The sequence below is a fragment of the Strix aluco genome, chromosome 14, assembly GCF_031877795.1.
Source record: "Strix aluco isolate bStrAlu1 chromosome 14, bStrAlu1.hap1, whole genome shotgun sequence".
NCBI classification, from domain to species: Eukaryota; Metazoa; Chordata; class Aves; order Strigiformes; family Strigidae; genus Strix; species Strix aluco.
Genome location: NC_133944.1, coordinates 1,440,706 through 1,466,611, shown reverse-complemented (window position 1 = coordinate 1,466,611; position 25,906 = coordinate 1,440,706). Strand labels below are relative to the sequence as shown.

The window sequence follows — 25,906 nt, the reverse complement described above, 5'->3', positions numbered from 1 at the left end:
CCGCTGATGCCTCCGAAGGCAGACGGCAAACGCTCGGCTCTGCCTAACAGGGATGGATCCGTACCAGAGCACGTGTTTTCACAGCACCAGCAGCCGTGAGGAGGCAGGGCCGCCAGCTAACAGCACCTCCGGGCTTTGCCTTGTGCCAAGTCTGCCTGGACTTAGAAAGGAGGAGCAGAACACGGCATGAAAACCCAGCTTGTGCCTTATCGTGGTAGCTGCGCCCTGTGTGCGCAGTGCCCGGCCCAAGGCCCTGCCCCGCGCAAGTCACGCAGCAGAGGCGAGGCTGTTAGCAAGCTGAGAGATCACTGATGTTTGTCCAACCCTGTAATTGCGGTGACCTCCCTTCAGAGGCCCTGCCCTGTAAGGAAACACAAGAGTAACAGGCTCTGCGGTGCCTGCAGGCTTTCAAACACACAGCAGCCTCGGAGGCTGGCAAAGGATTCGCAACCACCCTGCCTCGTTACACCCCTGGACAGGCAAGATGCTCATTTAGGTGCTTTGCGATGCCCACGTAAACTGCTTGGTCTGGCCACGGCCCGGAGAGCAGGCGGTAACACCCACCTGGCACACCGGCTCCACATGCTGATTAAGAAATGAAGAGATGTTTGGGCTCTCCCTTTGTAGACAGACTTGCTGGTTTCTCTCCAGAAGCTGCTAACTTTTGTTGGGTGCAGTCAGGGCTCAGGCTTGGTGCGGGAGCGAGCTTTGGGGTGGGAGCTCTCTGGAAATACCTGAGCTGGCAGAGGGGCTGGTGCTGCCGGCACCTGTGGGCAGTGGGGACTGAGGCTCACACTGCCAGCCTCACAGGCCAGCGCCAGGCCAGGCCTGGCCACACAGAGGACAGCTGTGTCCCCTGCTCTCCCTGCTGGGGAGAAGACGAGCTCCCAGCTGCTGTGACCAAGAGGCAGCACAGAACAAGGAAAGGGTTTAAATAAACCACTTCTTCATCCAGTGGCACAAACCAAATTAGGGCTTAATGAGAGAGGCCCAGCCTTCCTAGGAGCAGCCCCTCGTGCAGAGCTTCTCTCCTTTAATTAAAGGCTCTTGATTATTAATTAAAGCGACCAGCGGTGACCGGTCCCCGTCAGCCCAAGCCCCAAGATGGCACCGCCCCGCCACCTCCTCCCGCCCCGCCCAAGATGGCGGCGGGCGGGCGGCTCCCTCGAGATGGCGGCGGGCGGTGTCGCTCCTCCCTTTCCCCGACCTCCCCAAGATGGCAGCGCCCGGAGGCACGCCACCTTCCCCTCGTCCGACCTCCCCAAGATGGCAGCAGGGCGGAGCAGCTCTCCAGCTTCCGCTTGACCTCCCCAAGATGGCGGCGGACGGCGCCGCTCCGCCCCCTCGCCCGACCTCCCCAAGATGGCGGCGCAGAGCCGCGCTCCTCCTCTCCACGGCGGCCCCGACATGGCGGGCGGCGCGGAGCTGGAGCCAGGCCCGGACCCGGGGCGGGTGGTGGAGGCGCTGGAGCTGCTGCTGCGGCCGCTCGCCGGGCCCGCTGAGCGGGATGGCGAGGCCGGGCCCGGCCTAGACATGGTCCTCCGACCGGAGACGCTGCGCAGCAACGCGGTGGAGCTGGAGGAGCGGCTGCGGCGGGCTCCGGGCTGGGCTGCGCTGCGCGGCCTCCGCCGTGCCGTGCTGGCCCGGGCCCCCACGCTGGCCGCCGGGGCGACGGGCGAGTCCGAGCCGGGCTGGGCCACCGCCTGCGGGCTGCTGGCGCTGCTGCTGTGCCTGAAGGAGCGGCTGGCCGCGCTCGCCGCCGCCATCCCCGCCGCTCGCGGGGCCGGGCCCGGGGCCGCCCCGCCGCCCAGCGCCGACACCCTGAGCGTGGCGCAGGCCCGGGCGGTGGGGCGGGCGCTGCGGGCCGCCGTGGGCCTGGGCCTGGTGCCTTACCTGCCGCCGGGCGTGGGGCAGCGCCCGGGGCCCCCCGCGCCAGCCCCGGCACCGCCGGCCACCCGCGGGGCCCGGCTCCATGCCGCCACCGCCGCCCTGGCCGAGCTGGCCCAGCACCCCGCGCTAGCTGGCCCGCTCCTCACCCGCCACCTCGGCCTCCTCCTCGCTGGTCTCTGCCTGCTGGGCCACGGCCCTGCCGCCCATAGCGAGGTCTGTGGGGTCCCCTCACCTCCCGTTCCCCTTGCGTGGGCACCGGCCCTGCCGAAATGTGTCAGGGTCACCGGCCTGGCCTGAGCCCGCTTGCCACACTGAGCCCGTGGCCGTGCAGGGCTCCTGCTCGCGAGAGAAGAGATGGGAGCCCAGCGAGGGGCACCGGCACGCGGTCAGGACTGGCGGCGGGTTTAGCGCCAGCAGCCGGGCTGTCCTCGCCACCCCAGCGTTTGTTTTTTCCAGGGTGTTTCGGAAGTGGAGCGAGCGCGGTGCCGGGAGACCCTGCGGCATGTCCTGGACCGCGTCTACCAGCCGCTGGCGGTGCGGGAGCTGCTCGTCCTGCAGGGCCGACCCAAGCAGGTACCCGGCAGCAGGGCTGTCCCTGTTACGGGGCGTGTAGTGCCCACGGTGCTGGGCACAGTCTGCTCCTGCACTCCAAGGGTGCCGTTGTTGCTCTCCTAGAAACGTTCGCCCGCCTTGAAAACCAGTTTGGGGCAGCGGCGCCGTGTGAGCGCACAGGCGAAGATGCTGGGGGTGGGTGAACTCGGGGACTCACGTCGCAGCACGTGCCGCCTTGGTTTGGCGATTCCATCCTGGCCGAGCAAAGCGCCTTCTCTGCTTGAGGGGACAAACCTGCTGCTGTTCGTGGCAGTGGGGAGGAGGAGATGGGACATCTCCTTCATGTTCTTTTCACAAAGGACACATCCCGGCTGGGTGCCCGCCTGCCACATCACAGTTCGGGGTCAGGACACGAGGAGCTGCTGGTGCACACGTGGGGTGGCTGGCTGGGGCGCAGCTCTGTGCCGCGCGCTGACCCTCCGGCTGGGATCACACGCGATTCCCGAGCCGTGGAAACCGGCCGTCCCACACGCGAGGGCTGCGGAGGGTCCGTGCGAGGCGCTCGCGCGGGCAGCGCTCTCGGTGCGTGCTGTGGTTCTTCCACACAAAAGCCAGGGTCTTCTGGTTAAGAAAAGCCGAGCTGGTATCCCCAGCAGCCTGCCTCGCTCCTCGGGGTGTCCGAGCAAGCGCCGCTGGGTGAAGTGCTCGCTTGGCTCTGCTGTTCGTGCTGCTTTGCTGGAGCAGGGAGCCTGCGGGCTCCTGGCAAGGGTCACCGCTGCAGACCCCTTATCTGTGCCCAGCCTGACTTGTCCCCCCAGCACCGTCGTAGTAGTGAGGCGGTCGGAGCTGCTGCCTGAACCCTGAGAGGATTTAATTAAAGGAGGGAAGCTCTGCACGAGGGGCTGCTCCTAGGAAGGCTGGGCCTCTCTCATTAAGCCCTAATTTGGTTTGTGCCACTGGATGAAGAAGTGGTTTATTTAAACCCTTTCCTTGTTCTGTGCTGCTATCTGGTCTCGTGCCCTGCGGGGCAGGGTGCCGGCTGTTTGCCTGTTAGTGGGGGTTTGCACAGGAGTGTGCTCCTTAGCCTGCTCCTTTGTTTCCTTTCAGAGTCCTCCCTCTCCTGGGGAAGAAACAAAGCCGGCCCTTTCGCGGGCTCCGGCGTGGCTGCGGCGCCTGTGCGGTCAGCTGCTCTCCGAGAGGCTAATGAGACCCAGCGGGGTTCAGGCTGTGGTTCGGGGCGTCATGGAGGGAACAGGCGGTGAGTAGGGTGCTGTGACGCTGCTCTTGGCTTCCAGCATCGCAGATTCAATCCAACTGTGATGACGTGTCTGAGACACCCGGGAAAGACAGCGCTGTCCGAGCGCCGTGATGGGAAACAGCTTTTGTCAGGCCAAGCTGACTCTGTAACGCTCGTGCAGGTTTTGCTTCTGACTGTGCTGAACTCCCAAATGCCTTCCAACTGCAGATGTCTTTAGTTGGGGGTACACCATCATGTCGGAGGTCCAGACTAAAAGCTTCCAAACTCATTTGGGCTGTTTGTGGCCCCGTCGGTCACACCCCATGTGTGTATGGAGTGCAGTTCGTTCCGAGGTTTGGTGGGAGTCGTGCTCGGAGCTGGGCTGTGAGTGGCTGCAGGTGGAGTGTGACCCATCCCGCTCCAGCGCTCGGCAGCCTTGCTCTCTAAAAGCTGGATCCCACAGTTTTTAATGCCAAAGCCGCCTCCAGTCAACACCAACCTGATGACACCGTCCAGGCATGAGCTCCCTGCACCTTTTGGCTCATACACCTATTTGTAGAAGTTGTTTTCCATTATCAAAGGTTTCGGTCAGTAATTTTTCCCCTTCTGTCATTAAGTTCAGGTGTTTCCTAAAAGGTGTTTGGTTTAAAGAGAGTCATAAAAGCTAGAAATCCAATTTTTGGCCAGAAACATCTGGCTTCAGCCAAAACTGGCCCTGCTGTTTGCTGTCAGTCTGAGGTGATCTTGGCTTTCTGCTGGTGTAGCAGGTGGTGCTGGTGCTGAAGCAGCAGCTGTGGACTGGAGAAAATGCGACGCGGTTGCAAAGATCCTGGCTTCCTGCCCGCAGCAGTGCCTTTCCCCCGAGGACTACTACAGCCTGGTGTGCCCCCAGGTAGGTCCCTCTCTTCCCCTCCCCACAGCACCCCGGCTTGGGCTGGGAACATGGAGCCAGCTCCTGGCTTGGAGAGTGTCAGTACTGTTGCTTCTGCTGGAGCGTGGCCTGGCTCGGGTCAGGACAGCGTGGAGATGGTTTTCTGCTGCTCTGGCAGTGGGATGTGTTTCCACCCTGCTCTTGAATTTTCCATATTTGATTGAAATGCCGGGTGATGTTGCCTGATTTTATGAGCTGCTCAGCGCTGTGCTGTAAGGAGCGCTCTGCTGCGGAGCTCTTCCAGCCTTCGGCTGTGGGAGTGGTGCAGGCTCTTGGTTTGAGCCCAGAAACGCATCCTGCGTTAACACATGCACGGAAAGGAGACCGGCTCTTCCATATGTAGAATGTTGTGCCAAATGTCCAGCGGAGCAGCACACAGGAGGCTCCTCAGTCAGCCTGCTCTCCTCTTCTGAGGGGCTGCTAACCTTTGTTCTATTATCGTGGATTTTTCCTTCCAGATTCTGGACTTGCTGCACATCCAGGACAAATTGACAGCACGCCAGTTCCAGCGAGTGGCCACCACGACGCTGCTCACCATGGCGAAAGAGCACCCTCAGCTGGCAGAGAAGCACTTGCTCCAGCCCCTCTTGGCACCGCTCCTGCGGTGCTCCGAGACCCCAGGTACCTGCTGGTCTCTGCCGAGCCCCGCACCGGAGAAAGCTCTGGCTTCTCTTCTCGCTGATCTTTGTCTTTACATCAAAATTTTCTCGGGCTGCTGGCTGGGCTGCTGGGCGTGCAGCTCTGTCAGTTGTGAACGTGTCTGTGTGGCTGGTTGCACCGCGTTTACTAGCGCTTGAGACAAATTACTACAGCATAAGAGCCAAGCGATCGGGCTTCTGCCATGTGCTCTTTGGGAAACTCTGCCAGTCTCACAGTCTCGTTTTGGGCTTCCGGGCGGAAGCCTTCGGTTCCCCACGCTGACCCAGCAGCTCTCCAGGGAATAATCCATCAAGAGGTTGTGGTCTGCTTGGATTCGCTCGTAACCTTGCGGAGTTTACAACACTGCAGTGATATTTAGTGCAGCTAACGAGGGCTCATCGGTTCCCATGCTGCCTTGATGGAGGGAAGGCAAGAGAAATACCGAAGTGCTTTCTGGTGCTGGGCATGGCGGGGTTGCTGGAGGCTCCTCAGCCTGTGGGGGTGCTGATTTTTCTGCCCTTTGTTTTCAGAGCTAGCAGAGGAAGAGTTATCAGCAGGGACCGTGCTGGTGACAGAGGCAGAGCTTGGCTGCTGTGTGGAAGATGTGCTCAAGGTATCGCGTCTGATTCGGGCCTGAGGGTAGGCGAGAAAACTACTCTTAAGAAAGCTGGTTTGGGACTTTCTGAGCAGTTCAGCGTCTGTCAGACCATGATGAAAACGAGCATCTCCTGCAGTCGTGATGCTGAGGCCAAGAGCTGCACAGAATAACCTCGAATGCAGCCCTGCGCTGGCAGGACTGCAGCTTTACGGGGAGTACCAGAGGCACTGCCTGAATCTGTTCAGGCATTCTCACCCCAAAACGTTCTGCAAGATGGCAGTGAGCTCTGGCTGGTTGTTTTTTCCCTGGTGTCTTTCTGGTGTGTCAAAAGAGTCTGAGTGGTGGGCTGGTAGCCAGGAGTCCCCATGGTGCTGTCATATCCTCTTCCTCCTCCGCAGCAAGACTCTGAGCATCACTAAATTGTGCAGCTTCCTCGGGATTGATGTGTCTGGGTGTACTGTTGGAGCAGCCTCAGGACCTGGGCTGTGATGGTCGAGCAGGCAGGAGGTCCTGGGCAGGGAGCACTGCTGGCCTGGCATGCCTTCCCTCAGGCTGTGGCTGGTCTCCCTCTTCTTAGTGCCTCCGTGCCTCAGTTTCCTTCCTGTCAAGCGTGAATAATCCTGAGCGCGGTGTTAGCTGTGTGGGAGGGAGACATGAAGGGTCTGGAGCACAGGTCTGATGGGGAGCGGCTGAGGGAACTGGGGGGGTTTAGTCTGGAGAAGAGGAGGCTGAGGGGAGACCTCATGGCCCTCTACAGCTCCCTGAAAGGAGGGTGCAGAGAGGGGGGATGAGTCTCTTGACCCAAGGAACCAGCGCCAGGACAAGAGGGAATGGCCTCAAGCTGCGCCAGGGCAGGGTCAGACTGGCTCTTAGGAAGTATTTCTTTGCAGAAGGGGTTGTTGGGCGTTGGAATGGGCTGCCCAGGGCAGGGGGGGAGTCCCCATCCCTGGAGGGGTTGAAGAGTCGGGCTGACCCAGTGCTGAGGGATCTGGTGGGGTTGGGAACGGTCAGTGTGAGGTTCATGGTTGGACTGGAGGAGCTTCAAGGGCTTTTCCAACCCAGATGATTCTGTGAAGCTGTTGGGAGCCGCTCTCACTGCCGCCCAGGTCTGCAGAGGGCAGCCTGAGCCAGGGTGCTGGAGCTGGAAGCCTTTCTACAGCTCCTGCAGCGTGAACCCCTCATAGAGGTCTGGGCAGCAGCCAGCTCTCACGCTGGGCCAAAATCCTTCCGAACGAGTGACCTGGAGAAGAGGGCACTCACGGTATCGGCAAGCAGCTGGCTGTGTTGGATTGCCCAGCCTGGCAGCCAGGGCAGCTTGGCAGAGCTGCCGGCTCATCGCTCGGTGGTTGTGCAGCCAGTTGGCAGCGGGTGCTGTGAAGTGAGAGGATTTGGTGCAGCTCTTGAGGCTGCTGAGCTGTCACCAGGGTGAAAAAGAGAGCGAAGGTGAGCTCGGAGGCATTGCAGAGCTGCGGGGAGAGGTGGGAGAGCTGGTGCAGTGGTCCTGGGGGCTGCTGTTAGGAAGCAGAGAGCATATGGGTACGGGGAAAGGAGGGTGGGTGGCAGCTGTTAGTGGCTGTGTCCTCACCTCGGTTGTCCCAAAAAGAGGGGGGACGCTGCTGCTGGTCCCCGTGGGGTGTCCCCAGCGGCTCATCTTCCCCTGCTGATACCTGTCAGGGGGCTAAAGGCATTAGAGTCTGTCTAGTCCCATTGGATGAGTAAGGTAAATGATAATAAGTAAGGAAAAATGAGTATCCTGTTTTGCAAGGACCATTCTGAGCCGAACCCCGTGACACGTGGGTTTCTGTGTGCATGAAGTTAATTTTTAAACCGTGGGTGGGTAATCCTGCAGCAGCTGCTGCTGGGTGCCCAGCCACCTCCTCAGGAGCTGCTCTTGGTGCAGGAGGGTACCTGGAGGCAGCGGTGGGGCCTCAGAGCTGCTCTGTGAGCTGCTCTGTGCGCCCAGCTGCTGAAGCAGGAGGGATTGCTGGGGCTCAGCGGCTCTTCCAGCGCTGATCCGATGCTGGGGGATGGGGAGGGTTCAGGAAAATGGAAGGAAACTTGGGTCTCATCAGAGAAACTGGCTTTGCCAGTAAGAGACAGCCTTCTGCGTTAGAGGAAGTGTCTCGTGGGCAGGACGGTGCAGGTTTAGCACTTTATCGGGAGCTCCTTCCTGCAAGGGGTCCCTTGGAGCGACAAGCAGGGTGTTCAGCAGCGTAGGTCTTGGCTCTGGCATTTGGGGGAGAAGTGGGGTCCATCCTTGTGCTCCCTATGAAGGAACAGGGCTTTTTGGGCAGGCCTCTTCTTCTGAAACCTTCCCTCCCAGCTCCTTTTTCTGCCCTTCCCACCAGTATCACCAGTGCCACGCTGCAGACTTCTCTGCCTGCCCTGACAGCAGCCCAGCTTACTGCTGCGCTTTCCAACCCAGAAGGACATCTCCAGCCCAGCAATTCAATTTTAAGAAGCTGGTGACTTGCTTACTGGCATGCCTCTAGGCAGGCTAAGCTCTTAAATGCTGTGATTGTTGTAGTATTTTGCGTAGTAATGATCTGTTGTAACTAGCTGGCAGGCAGAGACCAGTCTGGAGGGCTGCTCTGTGGCTGCCGCTCACAATGCGGGTGCTGGGGGAGTTTGGGGCGGATCCCTCCTTAATGGCAAAGCGCTGGAGGCCCGAGAGCAGCCAGATTAGTGACGGAGACTCCAGCCTGCGGATTTGCGGGGGTTTCTTGCCTAGCAAGTGTCATTTGATGCCGAGTGAGAAACCATCCTTGGGGCTTCATCAGGGAGGCTTTGTGTACAAAAGGTTCTGGTTAGGAAGAATGGCTCCGCGGGGATTAGCACAGGAAAAGAGGTCTGCTTGCATCAATAGAGCAGGGCAGAACAGTATCAGGACAATCTCCCTCCTACCTGGGTTGTCACACTGCCTGGAGCAGGCAGAAGCTCTTTGGTCTGTCTCCAGGGCACCTCCAGCCCTGGAGCAGGCGATTGCTCTCCAGCTGTGGAGGTCAGAGGTGTGGGGAGCGCTCTGGTGTGAAGGCACAGCCTCTTCTGAGCAGGTAGTTCACCAGCTGACACAGCTGGAAGTCCCTCAGAGTACTTGTGAAAAGGCTTTATTTCCCCACACCCCGCCTTTTTTTTAAAGCTAAAAGCTATGGAGGGGGATGGAGCATGCGGAAACAGGGACCTGAACACAACAAACCCAAGAAAAACCTGAGTCCAGCGGGGCAAGGCTTGGTATTAACCATTTTCCAGACAGAGTTTTCCCAGCGTTATGGCTTTGACTGAAGGCATCCTACCTGGCTTTTAGTTTTGAATAATTCCTTTCAAAGGATTCAAAAGGAAATGCAGTGTCATGAGACTTCTGTGAGTGTTTTTCCTGCGCTCCGTGGGCAGCGAGGTGGGAGCTGTGTGCGGTGAGCTGGTACCAGTGGCTTCCTGGGAAGGGGGTGCTGGTTTCATGGAGGAGGGCACTGACAGCGCTTCGGGAGGGTGCTGCTTGAGATGGAGGAGAGGAGCATGGCCCTGCAGCCTCCTCAGAGCCCCTGCAACCCCTCTGCTCAGCTCAGCACACGTCAGCCCAGCTGCCCTGCTTAGGGACTGAGCTCTGCATTTGAGATTTGGCTCTAGGTGCGGTATTTCCATAAAGATTTGCTAATTCAAAGGTGCTTGTTGCATCCCTCTGTAAGGAAAGACCTTACCCCTGAGCAGCAGACTTGTGAATAGCTGGCTGCAGCGTTCCTGTAGCTTGGAGCCCTGCTGTGGTTAAGCAAATGCTCGGAGAAAGATGGTGCTGAAGGCTGCTTTTAACACAGAATGTGCCATAACCAAGGAAAACAGGCTCCAGACTGAAAGAAACAGGCTGAAAACCCTCTGCTGTTCTGCGCAGATGTGCTTTCTGTCGTTCCCTTTGCCTTCCCTCTGCTCCACGCAGGTGTTTGACCCTCCTCCCTGTGCCTTTCTCTCCGTAGGTGTATGTGGTTGGAAATGACAGCTCAAGCCTGCTGCTGGGATCCTTACAGTCAGTCCTGGGAGTGGTTTTTTCCCTCTATTCCTTCGCCAAGCAGAATGTGTCATACTTACGGTAAGGGAGGATTGTGCACAGCTTCTGGGGTTTCATCTTCTCCGCTCTGCCCACCTCCAGAGGACGTGCTCTCTATGGGCACATCCAGAAGCTGGGACCAATTTTCTCATCCTGAAGAGCTCTCATTCAAAGTAGGCAGTAACTGCAGGCACAGGCACGGTACACGACCTTACTGGCAGACCTGTGCCTGAGGAAGCAGTTCTCACGTTGGTTTTTGTCTTCCCTGAAGCCAGAATGTTCAGTGTGGAGGCAAGCGTGTCCCTGGGCGCCTTGGGAGCCGCAGTTAACTCTTAGTGCCTGTCTAGGATTGTGACTCTCTGGATGGGGATAGTGTTGGCAGCGATCTAGAAACAGGATAAAAACTGGATAAAACAGCTTGAGTGCTGGCTCTTGGAAATACGAGATCATTCTTCTCCTATCTGGGGTCACTCTCTTCCGATATGTGCAGGACCTGCCTCTTGGCAGCTGTCCCTCGCGCCGTGCCCAGCTGCCCCATGCTGACATACGATGGTGAGCACCACGTGTGTCAGTCGTGGTGACAGGGACAGCGGTGACCAGGTGCTGGCTGTCCTCTCGCCTTTCTCCTCCCAGGCTTGCCCTGAGTTTGAGCCAGCCTAGTAAATATGCTCCTGGTGGGTTCACGCTTTGCTTTGGTGATACTGGCGTGCGGGTGCTGGAGGCTTTCCCTGAGAGGTCTGTGTAGACACAGCCTCTGCTATTATTAAAGACATCGTTAATCACTTCAAAGAGCAAAGAGTGCCGTGGCAAGTTTGTGGAACAAGCCAAGTTAACACTGCTGCTGGGTGAACAGAGTCGCTGCTCGCTTCTCTCTTTGCAAAGGAATTTGGCAGGGGTAACTCAAACCACAGCTGCCTGGAAGTGTTCGGGTTTCCAGACCTCTGGCACAGCACAGCGCTGCTACTCCACCTCGTTAACCTGCGTCTTTCCTTGGCAGGGGTTCCCACGCCACCTTACAGTGCTCCCCGTCTCCTTCCTCCTCGGCACGGCTGACAGCCGGTGCTTTGTCACGTTGGCGTGAAGCGCCCGGCACGGCATGCCGAGGCTGCGTGGAAGTGGCTGTCCTCGCCCAGACATGCTGCTCGGACAGAGCGCTCCCTTCCTCGCTGGGCTGAAACCCTGAAGGACCCAAATCCTTCCATCTGGGAATGCCAGAAGGGCAGGATGCGCTGCTGATCCCCTTATAAACTGGCACAAATGCTTTCAGCTGCCGTAACCATCAGCCAGAGCATCCCAAGGAGTGTCTGTGGTGGCTCCAGAGCGCTCGTGTCTCTTCCCTCGCCCCGAGATGCGTGGTCCCGTTGGGGGGCTGGTGTGCAGGGATGGGGACAGCAGACAGGAAGGTCACCACTGCTTTCTCTCTCCCTCCCAGTTCCCCGTGCCAGGAGATCCTGCTGTGGTTCTTGGAGAAGTCAGAGCGAGAAGTGTCACTGGCCGTGCTGGAAGGCATCGCAGGGCTGAACAGCAGCGTGCGCGCCCTCCGCCCGCGGTGCCGGTTCCGTGCAGGCAGCGAGGGTGGTGCCACCGTCGTGGTGGAGGAGACCATCAGGTGAGCACTGTCGGGGCAGCATGAGGCACAGGGGTCATTCCCCAGGCACGTAGGGCTTTCCACAGCACGTCCCACCACAGTCTCGTCCCCCCAGGTAGCCGGCTGTCTGCACTGAGCTCGGGCAGGCGATGCTTCCACGCAGCCTCCAGGTTCCCTGTGCTGATTTTTCAGCCCTGGAAAGCAGCACGCTCCGTCTGAGTGTTCCTGTGCGATCTCTGCGTGCTTTTCCCAAGTCCCCAGTCCTGCCTGTGGGGTGTGTGGGAGTGGGACATGCTTCTTCAGTCCCAATGCTCCCCAAATTCAACTTCCACCCTCCGGCCTGAGCCTGTCTTCCGGCAGATCGTGGCTGTGTGGCGTGAGCGGTGTCCCTCGGGTGCAGGTGGCACTGTCGCAGCAAGGACTCTAGCGATGCCAGTGTCGCGGAGCCAGCGACTGAGCTCCCCTCCTGCTCTTGCAGATGGTCTCTACAAGTAGAAGCAGAGCTTGGCCATGTGGGGAATAAACTGCAGCCATTAGACTCCAGCCACGCAATCTGGGACTGTTCAGCAGTGTGACATTTGGTTTAAAGAGGGGTAGCTGGGAGTTGGCAGGTGTGAGCCCAGTGCTGTCGAGCGGGCAGAGTGCTCAGCTCCTGCCTGGGAGTGTCCGTGGGGTGGGTGCACACCCCTAACAAAACCCCATACAAATACGCTTGGTTTGGTTTAATTTCAATCTATTCCTGACTGGAATTAGAAAAAAGTTTGCCCTGGGGTCTGCGCTGGTTAAACTGGATATACTTTAAAATTACTCCGCAACAGCCGTGGCTCTGCCTGTGTCTGTCCTACTTTTATGGCCGTGACCGCTGCACGAATCCCGTTCTTTATAGGATGGCTAGATTAAACGTGTTCTGCACTCATGGTTTCTGCTAGTTATTCCTTTAATGAATGCAGGTTAATTAATAAACCGAGTGCGTGATCATGTAGACCAGATGAACTGAGCCATAGTTTGGCTCAGCTGCCTCCAGGCTTCTCTTCCTGGTAGCGCTGTGGAGGAAGATTTCCAAGTGAGAAGGCCAAAGCAGGACATCACCTTGCCATGGAGCAGTTTAGAGCCAGCCCTGGAGGGGGGCTGCGTGTGTTCATGTTGGTGACAGGGTGACCTGTTTCAGCGATGAAGAGGAAGCCCTTTACCAGAAGGTTTCCTCGGAGCAGTGCCATGTGGAGAACTTGGTGGAGCTCTTGTCGCACTGCCAGAAGAGTGGCCTGGCTGGAGACTTCTTCATCCGCTGCCTGAAGGTAAGGGCGGGCAAGTCTCTGGTTGGGGCACATCTGCAGGAACGCTTTCCCTGGGCCACACAGTCTGTGGCAGATGGCAAAGGAGACAGATCGTCCCCTTCCGTGCCTCGGGAGCACCGAGCCGGTGTATGGCACGCAGCAGAGCAGTCCTGCTCTGTGCCAGGCAGGAGAGCCTGGGAGAGGGAGGCAGCCCTGCTCCCTCAAGGGGTTAACCCTCGTTCCCCCTGGCCTCTTTTGACAACAGGAGCATGTCTGAAATTTAATGGTGTGTTTTGAGGCTGTGAATAATCCCTGTTGCTTCCTCAGCTCTAGTGGAGGGGCCTGGCACCTGCTCCCTTTGATCCTGCTCCAAGCCCTGGCGATTCCCTCCTGGTCTTGTCTGGGCCGGGCTTTCTGTGCCCTTGCTGGCCGGCGGAGCCCCAGCCCGTAGTCACACGGGGTTTGCAGCTTCCCTTGGTGTAGGAATGCTGCTGTGGCACAGGTGGGGGACACCCAGGAGCTGTGGGCAACTCTTGGAGACCTTGATGTGCTGAGCAGAAGGTTTTGGTCGCATGAGGAGTCAGCACGAGCTCCACGAAGGGGATGGGGTGGTCTGGGTGTCTTTGTGAGCAGCCGCTGCCAAAAACAAGGCTGCAGGCAGAGACCCAGCGAGCCTCACAGCCTGGAGAGTGCTTGGCCTTAGGAGAAGTGCTCGGTGGTGCTCTGTGGGGTGGAGGTTCATCAGGGTTTGGCCTGGTGACAAGAGTGTGTCTCCATGCCCTGTGCTTCCTTCCCGGCAGGCGCTGACTCACGTGGCTGCGGAGGACGAGGCGGTTTCAGACTCAGCTGCGGTGCCGGGAGGGAGTCTCCTGGAGCTGGAGTGGTACCACGCCGGGCAGAGGAGGAAGCTGCTGGTCCTGCAACTTGTGGCCACGCTGTGTGAGAATGTCTCGGACACCGTGTTCACAGACATTGCTCAGGTTGGTGATGGCAAAGCCCCGGGGGGTCGGCGGCTGGAGCACATGGCAGACCGAGCTCTGGGCTGCTGCACTCTAAGGAGACAGTGGCTAAGAAATAACTGGGGGAAGCTTGAGTGTCCCCAGGAAAAGCAATTTATTGATTCAGTCGCAAGTGTCTCAACGAGACTCTGTCCTGTGCAGCGCTAGCAGGAAGGACAGAGTTAGCTGCAGAGAGAGGAGGGGGCGGCCCAGCAGATATCTCCATATTTGTGTCCATGGTTGTGTGTTAAAACCCAGGAGAGTAATCTGAGTGTTGATCAGAACTCTGACTTGCCAGCTTCTCATCTTTATTTTGAGCAAAATTTATCCCCAAGTTTAACAAAGCTTAAAGACATCCTGTTCTGACAGACCTTTCCAGTGGGTGCTTGCTGCCTGGCCATGGTGGTGGTGCCTGTTTTTTTCTGGCACGTCTCGGCAGCCGCCTCTGGGAGCTGTGGGAGCCGGGCTGCCAGCCGGACAAGCACGGCACAGCGCTGCCACCACGGCCCGCTCGTCCCTTGTCACCAAAATGGGCCTTTTGTGGCTTGTCTCTGGTTTCTGCTGCTGGGCACTGGGTTGTGTGTCCGGTCATCAGGGTTGGTGTAACTGTGCTCATACCATCGGCGCTTGCCTGTGTCTTCATGAACGGGCAGCCACAACGTTTATTAAAGATTGTAATTTCCAAGGCCAGCTGGGGCTCCTTGAACCTGGTACCAAAAAGGATTGTTAAAACACAGCGCTTCTGTCCGGCCTGAGCCCACGCTGCAGCAGCGCTGGAGGCGGTCGGCCGTCCTGCACCGTGCCAGGTCGGGAAGGCTGCTGGGCGCTGAGGGCGGCATGGTATTCCCCAGCTGATCAATATATTTTAACTTGCTCATCCTGTTCTGTTTTAACTCGGTGACCTGGTTATTCCAGTTAACTGTGACTGGCTTGAGCAGAGGCGGTCACTGCTACCACAGGTTTCCTCACTCTTCTCCGCGGGACAAAGGAGTCTTTGTGTGCGCGCCGCGGTGGCGGGGGACCCAGCCGGTGTCGGTGTGGCAGCCAGCGCTGCTTTGTCCTCACCTGCCTCTGTCCATCGCACCCACCCGTGTGGGACCCGCTCCGCTCCCCGGGTCGGGAAATCGGGGAAGTGGGAAATGGGGAAAGATTTTGCCATGTTTCTGCCTCCAGCCATGAGTCTAGGATAAAAAGAAACAACCACCCGAAAAGAAACGCAGACAAAAAAGCCATTATACTCCCACCTGGGGGTTGTATTTCAGGGAGGGCTCCCTGGCGTTGGGACAGGCAGTTGTGGAGCTGTTTTTAAGCCGGTTCTGCAGCACAGAGTTCGTCCAGCACGTCTGTTCCTGCTGTGGGCACTCTGGAGCGTGGCTTTGTGCTTAATGGGCTCCAAGCAAGCGGGATCCGCCTTCCCACAGCCAGACCCCAGGAATGACAGCAGCTGTGGACCCCCTCAGTTGCACAGTTTATTTTATTTACATTTTCCCCCTGCTCACAACCAAGTTTCATGAGATTGACTTGATTTCCTTGATACGCCAAGGATGCTCTCCTCCTGCACGAGACACAAATGTGCCCCAGTGTTTTATTTTTCAAGCTTTTTTTTCCCTTTCCAGATTAGGGTGGGCTTTTTTTTTCCTTCCAGATGAGTTTTTTTCTTTTTAAACTTTTTGGTTTTTTCTCAGTAGCTATCTACTGATAGATTATTTGTTCACGATGTTCCTATTTTTTGCATTAAATATAATTTAAACCCATTCAGCTTGTCTGTCGCTGTTTTGTGAGAGCAGATGTTCTGACGCTTGCTTTTACTCCCTATTCTTGCTGTTTGACGGCATTTCGTTTCTGGACTAATCAGCCCAGAAGGTACCTAGGCCTTTTCCGCAGCCCCTCCCAGCCACCCTCCCTCCTGGCTGCAGCAGGGATGTGCCTAACGAAGCTGGCAGCAATCAGCTCTCCTGCTGATGAGGAAACGTGTTGCCTGCACCCAGTGCCTGTGCCCTGGAGGCTGGAATTGTGGGGTTTGGTGCAATAATACCTTGTTGCCTTTGTACTTTGTTTTCCAAAATAGGAGCAAAATCATTCCTCTTCTTTTGCAATGTGCCCCTTATGTAGGAACGACCCCGATCCAGCCCCTTCCCAGCCTGACTGGGTGCTGGCGAGCTCTCCCCGAGCCCTGCGGTGCCAGCACAGCTGGCAAAGACGTGGAGAAAATAAACTGACTAATTTCAAGTTCCGTTAGAAAAGCAGGAAGCCTGTGGGATCAAAGATGTGGGTGCCAAGTGTCGAGAAGGCCAGTGCCAGCCAGGCAGGATCGTTATGGGCTTAGGGGGAAAAAAAATACTATTGAGAAAATCACAAAATAAGTGACACACGTGGTAAATGGCCCAACTCCAGTGTCAGCTGTGTGTGGGTGAAGGGTGTTGGATATCTTCTCTCTCAGACCCATCCCAGTTGCCTTCCCGGCTCCCATCCCAGAGCAGGGACAGAGCAGCCACTGTGGTTTAACCATGGCCTTGTCCCGGGGCTGCGGTGGACGGGCAGACGGGCAGTGTGAGCTTGCCCAGCCCACGCCGGAGCCGGGTGGTTGCAGCCGCTGATGGGCCAAGCTGTCTGGCCCAGTCCTGCTCCCCAAATCCTCAGGGTTCTGACAGGCCGCAGCGGGGCTAAGGGCTACGACCCTGGGCAATCAGCCCCTCTGTGCGACTGCTGGAGGGATGGGCAGCAGTTTGGGGGCTCTGGCTCCCTCCTGCACCCCCAGTGTATCCCCAGCTGGGCTGCACCAGCACCCAGCCCTCCCCCACCAGTGCCCTGGCGCTGCCGAGCCCACTTACCCGGGAGGGTGCTGGGATGGGTCTGAGAGGGAAGGTCGGGGTGGTGACAACAGGGAAACACAGAGGGTTCGTACGAAATTGTGCTAGAGAAAGGCTTGGGCTTGGAAAATTCAAATAGATGCAGAGACAGCAAGAGCTGAAGAGCACGTGGCTGCGGGAGGGCACCCCGACCTGCGGGAGGGCACCCCGATCTGAGTACAGGCAGCAGCGGTAGCACCCCGGGAATCCCCCCCACCTCCTAACTGCTCTCCCCCGCGCTCTCCGCTGGCAGGTGGAGGAGTTCGTGGCAGCCACGCTGCAGCGAGCCTGCGTCAGCCCGGCGCGGGGCCCCGGCGCGGCAGCGGAGGCGCAGACCCTCGCCATGGCCATGGGGCTCGTGGCTGCCATGCTCGGTGGAGCCGTCCAGGTGAGGGGGCGAAGCCGGGGTGCTCAGCGGCCTCAGGGTGCGGGGAGGGGGGAGACCGGGCACCGTCCCACCCAGCTGAGGGGTGCCGCAGCCGGTGCTCCAGGGTCTGGGTGCTCCCTGGGCTGGGCTCCCTGTTCAATCCCAGTGTATATATCTATATTATTTTTCCTCGAAGCAGTGCTGGGATGCTGGCTGAGGGTTTGATTCTGGCAAGACACCCCTGAGAGCCCAATTAATTAATTTATAATCCAAAATCTGCTCCCAAGAAGGTGCTGACAGAGCAGTGCGGTCACATATGGCATCTTTAAATACCAACCCTGCATCCTCTGCATCCCTGCACGTCCTCGGGCTCCTCTCTGGAGCATAACGGACTTCCCAGGGTGGGCTGTTCAGCTCTTGAAAATTCTCTATAAAAAGGGTTACCCTGTCAGCTGAACTGCCATCCGGGAGTTATCACACATTCGTTAGCGCGCTGTAATCACCCCGGCTCCCGTTTACATCACTGAGCTGCCGGGTTGCTTCATCCTCAGACTTGCCCAAAGGAAAACCCAACTGTTAATGGAAAAAGATAATTCATTGTGTCTTCTTGCTAAATTCCTAACGTTGGGAAAAGAACATTATTTAGTTGGAGAAAACTTAAAACCAGAGTCTTGTGGCTGTAATGGCCCCCTCCCAGGCGAGATCCCACTCCCGCTCTGGCGTTAATGGGAGCAATTTAACTCGGCAAATTGAAGGCAAAAGGTTTTGGAGGCAGCTGCAAAGCTGTTTGGGTCTCAATGGCCAGGGGTATTTTTACACAATCACACCCAAAAGCTCCCCGAAATTTCCGCTGAAGCATCACTTTTGTGGTCTTACAGCCCCGCTTTTGCTGTAGCGGTTTGGTCCAGCTTAGGGCAGGAACTTCTCCCCCTTGGGCGCTGTGGCCTCGGGACAGGTCGGAGCTGCCTTGCCGGGTCCAGGCCCCGCACGGACACCGCTCTCCTGTGGGCTCCTGCCCTTCCCACCTTCTCCTGCAGCACCTCGGGGCTGCCCTGGTGCTGTCGTGGCTGCTGCCGGCTTCTGCCCTGCCAGAGATGCCGCAGCTGGGATCGGCACTGGGGCCGCTGGAGCTTGTGGGGACCAGAGAGAGCCCAGCTCGTGGGGTGAGGATGGTGGGTGGCCAACTTGCCATGGGGCTACAAAACGGCTCCGGGGCTTGCGCACCTCTGGGCTGCCTGCCCACCCTGCCAGGAACATCCCAGGGAGCACAGCTCCATTGCGGTGGTGCTGACGCGGCTTCTCTCCCCCTGGCAGCTGCAATCGGGTGACTTCACCGTGCTGAAGCGGCTGGTGCCGTTGCTGGAGGAGCTTTCCTGCACCTACCCTGAGCCCCTCACCCAGGAGCTGGCCGCGGACCTGCGCATCGCCATCTGCACCCACGGGGCCGTCTCCCCCGCCACAGTGGGCACTGCTGCCAACGGCATGCTGGGGAAGAGGCCGAGGATGGGAAGTCAGAGCCGTGCCACAGCCCCGAGCCCGGAGGGAGACCAGGCACCACGGCAAGGCCACGGCAGCCCCTCGGCTCCCAGGGAGAGGAGCAAAGAGCAGAGCGTGTGCCACGAGCCTGGCGCCACGGGTCCTGCTCCGGCCCCGTGTGCCGACAGCCAGGCCCCGGCTGGGCTCCGGGACCTCCTGGTATCAGCCTACGACCCCCAGCCCCCCGGCCGGGTGGCCGCCCTGCGCCACCTTGCCAGCCTGATCACGCAGCGGGATCCGGAGGCGCTTCGGCTTCAGGAGAAACTCCTGCAGGTACCAAGCTCCCACCACCGCAGTCCCCGTCCTGCGCCACGGTGCAGAGCTGGGGCTGAGCGTGCCGGCGGGCTGGGGACAACCCATGTTAGCGGAGCCCTCCCACCCTGCTGTCACCGCTGGCTACAGGCGCCAGGCGAGAGGCTCCAGGGCTGCTTCCCTCTCCTCACAGGTGTTCCTGGAGAATCTGCAGCACGAGGACGCCTTCGTCTACCTCTCAGCCATCCAAGGTGAGTGGTGCCTGGCCGGGGCGAGCGCCGGTGCTTCTGAGGAGGAAGTTTTGTGCTGGGGGGTGGGATTTGGGCAGTGAGAGCAAAGAGCAGCGGAGCTGCGGCCAGGCTGGGGGCTTGGCTGCCCTCCCAGGCCGCATCTTTGTGCCATTTGGTCAAGCCTGGAGCCTCGTGTGGGTTCTGTGCCGTGTTCCCGAAGCCAGTGGGCTTTGTCTGCTGGCCAGGGCACACCCAGGAGCCGGTCACCGTCCCTGTGCCAGGTCTGTGCCGCCGGCCTGGGGCTGCAGTTTCAGCGCGGTGTGGGCACAGCCCCGGCCCTGCACCTGGCTGACATTTTGGGGTGCTGGTCCCTTCAGCCGAGGCTGTTGGAGGAGCCGGGGCCGTGGGGATCCACTGGTGCTCCCTTGGGCTCTGCCATCCCCATGGCCAAGGTGGTAACACCCACCCGGTGCCAGCCAGCCCTGTGGATGTGGCACCACGGAAGCTTTTTCCAGGTCGGTTCCCTGACCCGTCGCATCTCATGGCCTCACAAATTGCTGCCCCCACTGAGGGGGGAGAGCAGCGGCAGGCATGCACCCAGCCCTGGCGCTGGTCCCGGAGGGCAGCAGGGAGCAGGCAGTGGGCTGGCAGGAGAGCAGTGTGCCGCTCTGCTCGCCGCTGGCTGCCCTCCTTCCCACACCAGGCCGCTGCTGGCAGCACCGAGTGTCCCTGCTGCTCCCGCCGCTTCCTAGGAAACCCTCGGGTCCCTGCTTGCTCCGGCACGCTTGGCGCAGCCCCATGGCACCGGGCTGCCCATCGGGATGACAGGCAGGTGCTTTGGCACCCGGGATGACACTGATGTCCTGTGTCACAGTGCGCTGGGTTACGTGGAAATTGCTGTTCCCGTGGCCCCAAGCGATTGCAGAACCACCGGGAGCCGTCGTGTAGGTACCTTCACCGGCAGCTGGAAGAGGAGTTTATCGCTGTGCTTCCCTCTGCCTGTACAGTCTTGAGTGGGACGGGTCTGTCCTTGCCCTGCAGGTGAAACACAAACGCTTCAACCGTCCCCCGGTGATTAATACACCCAGTGCAGCTGCCTCCGTGTTTCGCAGCCCGGCTGCGGTTGTGATTAACCCTGACGCGGTTCCTTGCGGTGGTGACTCAGCCAGCCCGTGCTGCGCCGGCAGCGGCACCCGCAGCGTGCTGTGTGCGGTGCCAGCGGCTGGGCCAGGCGGGCTCCCCGCTGCCCCGGTCGGGCTCCCCATCAGCCGGCCGTGCTGCCGCCGCGGCCAGAGCCGGCTGTCGCGGCACTGCTGGTTATCATGGAGCCAGGCTCCAGTGAGGTGACGCCAGAGGAGAAGTCGCTGCTTTGCCAGACATGCCCGGGCCTGTAGAGGGTAACGCACACTGGGCACCCTCCGATAACCGGGGAACGGGGTTGGAGGTGAAGGCGGCTGCTCCTGGAGGGCAGAGGAGCTGGGGCTCACCGTGACTCAGTGCTTGGCACTGCCAGCGCAGCCGCTGCCACTCGCCCTTTCCCTGGAGAGCAGCTGCCTTTCCCCATCAAGAGGCACCCGCCACCCAGGGAGCCTGGCGCTGCCGGGGCCCTGCCTGGTGCTTGCCCCAGCCTGGTGTCTGTAAAGGGATGGCGAAGCCAGCGCAGCCCCATGGCATGGCCCGGCACACGGCCCGTGCCTGGGCTCTGAGCCCTCATCATCCCCGGGGAGACGCGGCAGGCGCGGGGCACTGGGGAGCCAGGCAGACCCGGGAGCTTCGTGGAGCCCTGGCAGGGACAAGGACACGCCAGCAGCATGTGCCTGATGCTGGGAGCCAGGAGCAGCCACCGGACAGTGTCCCTGAGCATCGCCTGTGGCACCCAGCTGCCGCGAGGCTGGGCCAGCCCGGGGCGAGCCCCACAGCGTCCGACGGCCAGCGTGCCAAGTCGATGCTCAGTCAGTGAACATTAACCAGCAGCAATTAGTGGGCACCTGCTGCCAGATGCTAAATTACTTTTCAGCTTGACACCCAACCAGACCCAGTGCTGCGACTGTGCGCAGAGGGGCTGCGGGATGTGCCGCAAGGCCGGGGCAATGCAGGGGGTCCCGCTGGTGATGGTTTCACCCGCTGCACCCAGGATGGTTCCTCTGCCAAGGGTGGTGACATGTGGCATCCCCATGCCTGGCCCTGACCAGCACTTTCCCCTCGCTCTCCCTCCAGGCGTTGCCCTGCTCTCCAGCGAGTACCCAGAGCGGATCCTGCCCGTCCTGCTGGCACGGTACGAGTGCCCGGTGCAGGGCACGGAGGACGCCGCGGCCACCATCACCAGGATGAAGCTGGGCGAGGTGCTGATGCGTGTCACCCGGGCGCTGGGTGAGTCCACAGCCGTGTCCACCGGCCGCTGCCAGCAGCCGCAGCACCGCTCGGCCCCTCGCTGCTCTCTGCTGTGCTGCCAGGTCCAAGGGGGAAAGCCCACGGGGCTTTTTGTTGTCCGAAGATGAGAACCAGCCCCCATAGCGCTGCCGCGGTGGGTCTGGAAGCTGAAGGGAGCAGGAGCCAGGCAGCGGATCCAGCCAGCAGCCCACCGTCCCCTTGGCTGGCAGCGCTGGGCTCAGAGGTTGCTGGGAAGCGCCCGGACACGCAGGGCTGAGGGGTAAAAGCTGGATGAAGCCTTTCCGGCAGCCGCTGTCGGGACATGTCCTAAAATGCCTCGACTTATTCCCTGGCAGAGGCCAGGCCAGCGAGAGTGTGCAGCCGGGGAAGGCGACTGCCAGGGCGGCCGGGTCAGGGTCCCTGGTCAGCTGTGGCAGAGCCGACCTCCTGCAGAGCCCAGACCGCCCAAGCCCCAGTGCTGGGGCTCCCCATGCCGCTCCGGGGATGGGGACAGGGCATCTGACGGGCCAGCGATCCCCTCGCCCCCCCAGAGAGCTCTGGTGAGCAGCGTCAGCGACGGCAGAGCCTCTTGGTCTCTGAAAGCCCCTGGGCAATGTCCGTGTGTCCAGCTCTCGCCTCGCCTGGCGCCGCAGCCGCACCGCGCTGGGTTTCCCTCTGCAGCTGCCCGCGGCACGGCCAGCAGCGGGATGGTGGGCACGGCCTCCGCTGCAGTTCTCCCCCCTCCCCGTAGTGCCTCTGCCGCGGGCAGCGACTCCGGCACGTCCTGGCTCGCCTGTGTATTTATAGAACAAATCGCATGAAGTTGTTTTTGTTGCAAAGCTTCAGGATTCAAGAGCAAGGATTTAGCCGGCGCTTCCAGAAACGCTCTGCTCTGTGCAGCAGCGCTGCTGCGGGTGGGAGCTGCTGCCTGGGGACCGCTGTGCCTCCCTCCTGCCCCGTTCCCGTCCCCATCCCTCCCTGCCATCCCACTGGAGCAGCTTTTTCCCATCCAGGAGGGAATTTTGCAGCAGGCACCCATTGTCCAGCAAATGTCCGGCGTGGGCAGCGTGGCTGGAGGCGCGCAGCATCGTTCCTCTGCCTCCAGCAACGTGGGGCCGAGCGCCACACGAGGGGTTCCTGGAGACCTTGCACCAACCCAATTAGCTTTCGCTACAAAGCCATTAAATCTGCTCTGAGTGCGTCACAGCAGAACTTTTCCCTTCTCCAGCAGGGAGCACGTGCCTTGCTCGCTGTGGGAAGGGAAACGCGGCGCAGGGGCTGGCTGGTCCCCCGTGTGCAGGGTGATGGGGTCCCTGCGCTCCCCACAGGCCTTATTCCTGTTCCTGTGTCCTCGGGGCATCCCACAGCCGCCACAGCTGCACAAACCAGCATCCAAGGAGCTTCCAGAGCTCGGAAAGCTGGGAAACCCCCGAGCTCGTGGGCCGGTGAGCCTGCCAGAGCTTCCTTTGCTCCATTCCTCCCACAGTGCCGCAGCAGGCCCTGCCCGGTGGGATCCGCGCCCACGGCGTGGGACACATGGTCCCCAGCCACGCAGCTGGCGCAGGAGGACCCTGCGCCTGGGGTGATTGTTCATGCTGGTCACGGGCTCCATGCACCGACCTCTAATTAGGCGGCTCACACATCCACGGCGCCTCCGTGTGCTAATTGGGGCGAGGTGGGGGGGGAGCTGTGCGGCTGAATTATGTGTGAATTTGGGTTTTGCGCTTTGTTTCTGTGTGCTGCGTCAGCCATTGCCTCCAAACAGCCCTGTGGGATGCGGGATGTGCCGGACGGCCCCAGACAAAGGTCTTTGCCGTTGGGGTTTGCCAGTGCCACGGCGTCCCTGGCCCTGCCACCATGGCGAGGCTTTGGCAGGAAGGGGCTGTTTTTCCTTGGCTGTGACGTGCCACTCTCTTGCAGGGGACATGGTGGTCAAGCACCGGGAACCACTGGTCCAGGCCTTTCTGCGGGGCGCCCGGGACCCTGACGGCGCGCTGCGGGCCAGCAGCCTCTCCAACCTGGGCGAGCTCTGCCAGCGCCTCGGCTTCCAGCTGGGCTCCGTCATCCAGGAGGTACCGGCACCGTCCCGGCACTGCTGGACCCTTCCCCGGGTCTCTCCCTGGGGAGCGTGGGGCCATCGCTCGTTAATGAGGGCGGTTCGTTAGCGGAGGGCAGGGCTGCTGAGCGCTCGCTGCTGGGAGACACAATAGCCTGGGGGTTTCCATAGAGGCCATGAATGATATTTGCTGGTATTGCAGAGTATAAAAGTCCTTGGACGTGAAGCAAACACTCAGGAAATTCTAGCCCTGATTTTTAGGGCTAAAAGCTTTATAATCAGCTAAAGATGGTGCTTGTGCAGGGAAGCGATTGCCCAAGGAAAGGCAGCTGGGCCTGAGCCACCCGCGGCAATCGCACTGCGGGAGGAGACCTGGGGGCACAGTTCGTACCTGCCAGAGGTGCCTCTTCCCACTTAACGAGACTGACCTCGTTACCCGTCCCGTTATCACGAGCAGCTGATGGGTGCCCAGCCCTCGCCCCGGCTGCAGGCTCCCTGTGAGACGCTGTGCCCAAGCTGTGGTGCCAGTGGGGTGAGCACGGCTCTTGTGTGCCCTCCCTGGCGCCTGAGCGTCCGCCCCCGGTGCCTCCCAGAGCAGGAGGGGGGTCAGGAGACATCAGGGATGCGGTGCTCGGGCCTCTTCCCCGCTCCCCGCTCACAGCTGCTTGGCATCGGTGGGTACCAGCGGCGCTGGATGAGCTGCCGACGCACCACACACAGCTATTTCGGGAACACGCTGGCTCTGCTAATTCTCTGTCACTGCCAGGGGTTTAATTAGGTTCCCTCGACTCTGCCCGCTTTTCATCAAGCTTTCCGAGGCGTCTGCATGCCGCTCAGCCCCTGCGCGAGGGAGGGCTGCTTGGAGCCCCCCCAAAAAGCCAATCCCACCTGATTGGGTGCCTGCAGGGCCCGTGTGGCTGCCCCAGCCCGAGCGCAGGGGTCCCATCCTCATCCTCCAGCCTCAGGCTACTGAGGGCCATCCCATGTGTCCCCCTCGTGTCCCCCTGCCCCTGCTGACAGCGCCCCCCCCACCCTGTCCCCACAGGTCACCTCCTGCTTGACGGCCATAGCCAAGACGGACCCCGAGGCCGAGGCGCGAAGAGCTGCCGTGCACGTGGTGGTGCTGCTGCTGCGGGGGCTCAGCGAAAAGGCCACCGAGGTGGGTGTCAACGTCACCCCCCCAGCCCATCCCCGGGGCAGGGACAGCCTCCGCCAGGCTCCTGGGCACCCCTCGGGGATGGCCCCCACCCTGCACAGGCTGCAGGGCTCATTCCCGGGCAGCTTCCAGGGAAAATCCCGTGAGATCGGCAGCTCCAGCTTGTGCCCCCCACCAAAGGGCCCCCACTGGTGCCGGATCCTACCCGGGGCAGAGGGGACTTCACGGGGGTGTCCCTCTGAGCGGTGCTGTGCTGCAGGGCAGTGCCGTGCCATGCCGCGGGGCACTGCCAGCTCTCAGGAGCCGTGGGAGTTGTTTTCTCCCTGATTTGACTTGGAAATGCCCAGATTTTCCTCGTCCCTCCCCGCTTCCCAGCAACGAGCGTGTTGGGACTCAGCTCCCACGGAGGAAACAGCTGGTTCCCTCCAGGAATCCCCTCAGCTTCCCCTTTGTGCCCCCACCCCACACCGTGCCGGAGGGACGCCACGCTGTGCCGCCTGTGAGGAAACTGAGTCCCGAGAGGGCCGGGGCGTGGTGATGGCGGTGCCGCCGTGTCCTGGCAGCGGCGGGAGGGGCAGTGCCGTGCCTGCAGCGACACGCCGAGGGTCGCATTTTGGGTGGTGGTGGGCGTGGGCGAGGCGCCGGCGGGCGCTGAGGGTTCCCCCTGTGCCCAGGTGCTGCAGGATGTCCTGAGGGATCTCTACCGCCTGCTGAAGCACGTGGTGGCGGCCGAGCCCGACGGTGCGACGGTGCTGCACGCCCAGCTGGCGCTGGAGGAGCTGGACGCCGTGATGAGGAGGGTCCTCTTCCCCCCGCAGACGCTGGAGAAGAAGATCGTCGTGCTGCCATAGCAGGGTTGGGGCCGCAGAAACAAACTCTTCCCGCTCCCGAGCGGCTCCCCGAGGGGAAGGGATCGCCGTGTCCCCAGGACGCCGCCGGCGGGTGCCAGCCGGGGAGGAAACCACAGGCTGGGGAGGACGGGCTGACTGGGACAGGGCAGGGGATTAAACGGAGCCACGCTCAGCCCTGCGCCTGTGACGTCTCTGGGAGCTGCGCGAAGCCCCTGGGTGCCATCACGGCCACATCCCGGCCCACAACTGGGCCCTGCTCACCCTCACGTGCTTGCAGTGGTGGCAGCGGTGTGGGCCCTGGCGACCCCCTGGGTCCCGTGGGAGGGTGGGTGTCAGCCCTCAGGCTGAGGGGGAGCTGGGAGCGAGGGTGGGGGCTCTGCTGTCTGCACCCCGGGGCTGGCAGGCAGCCGGCTGCTGCCACACGGCCTTGCCTGGGCACTGCACACACACCACGGGGATGCTGGGGGGGTGCTGGGGGGCGGGTCCTGGGGACACT

The 25,906-nt window shown here is 60.7% G+C and overlaps 1 protein-coding gene across 1 annotated transcript; it reads left to right on the top strand.

Annotated features, from left to right (window-relative positions):
• Positions 1-1,344: 1,344 nt before the first annotated feature.
• Positions 1,345-25,582, top strand: TANGO6 (transport and golgi organization 6 homolog). Its single transcript, XM_074839346.1, has 17 exons — positions 1,345-2,103; positions 2,347-2,463; positions 3,550-3,700; positions 4,444-4,571; positions 5,069-5,231; positions 5,780-5,862; positions 9,813-9,925; positions 11,316-11,492; positions 12,640-12,766; positions 13,546-13,725; positions 16,846-16,980; positions 18,274-18,768; positions 18,941-18,998; positions 21,195-21,347; positions 23,268-23,419; positions 24,449-24,562; positions 25,234-25,582. The coding sequence occupies exons 1-17, from the start codon at positions 1,363-1,365 to the stop codon at positions 25,408-25,410; spliced, it is 3,264 nt and encodes a 1,087-aa protein (XP_074695447.1). The 5' UTR covers positions 1,345-1,362; the 3' UTR covers positions 25,411-25,582.
• The last annotated feature ends 324 nt before the right edge of the window (positions 25,583-25,906 follow it).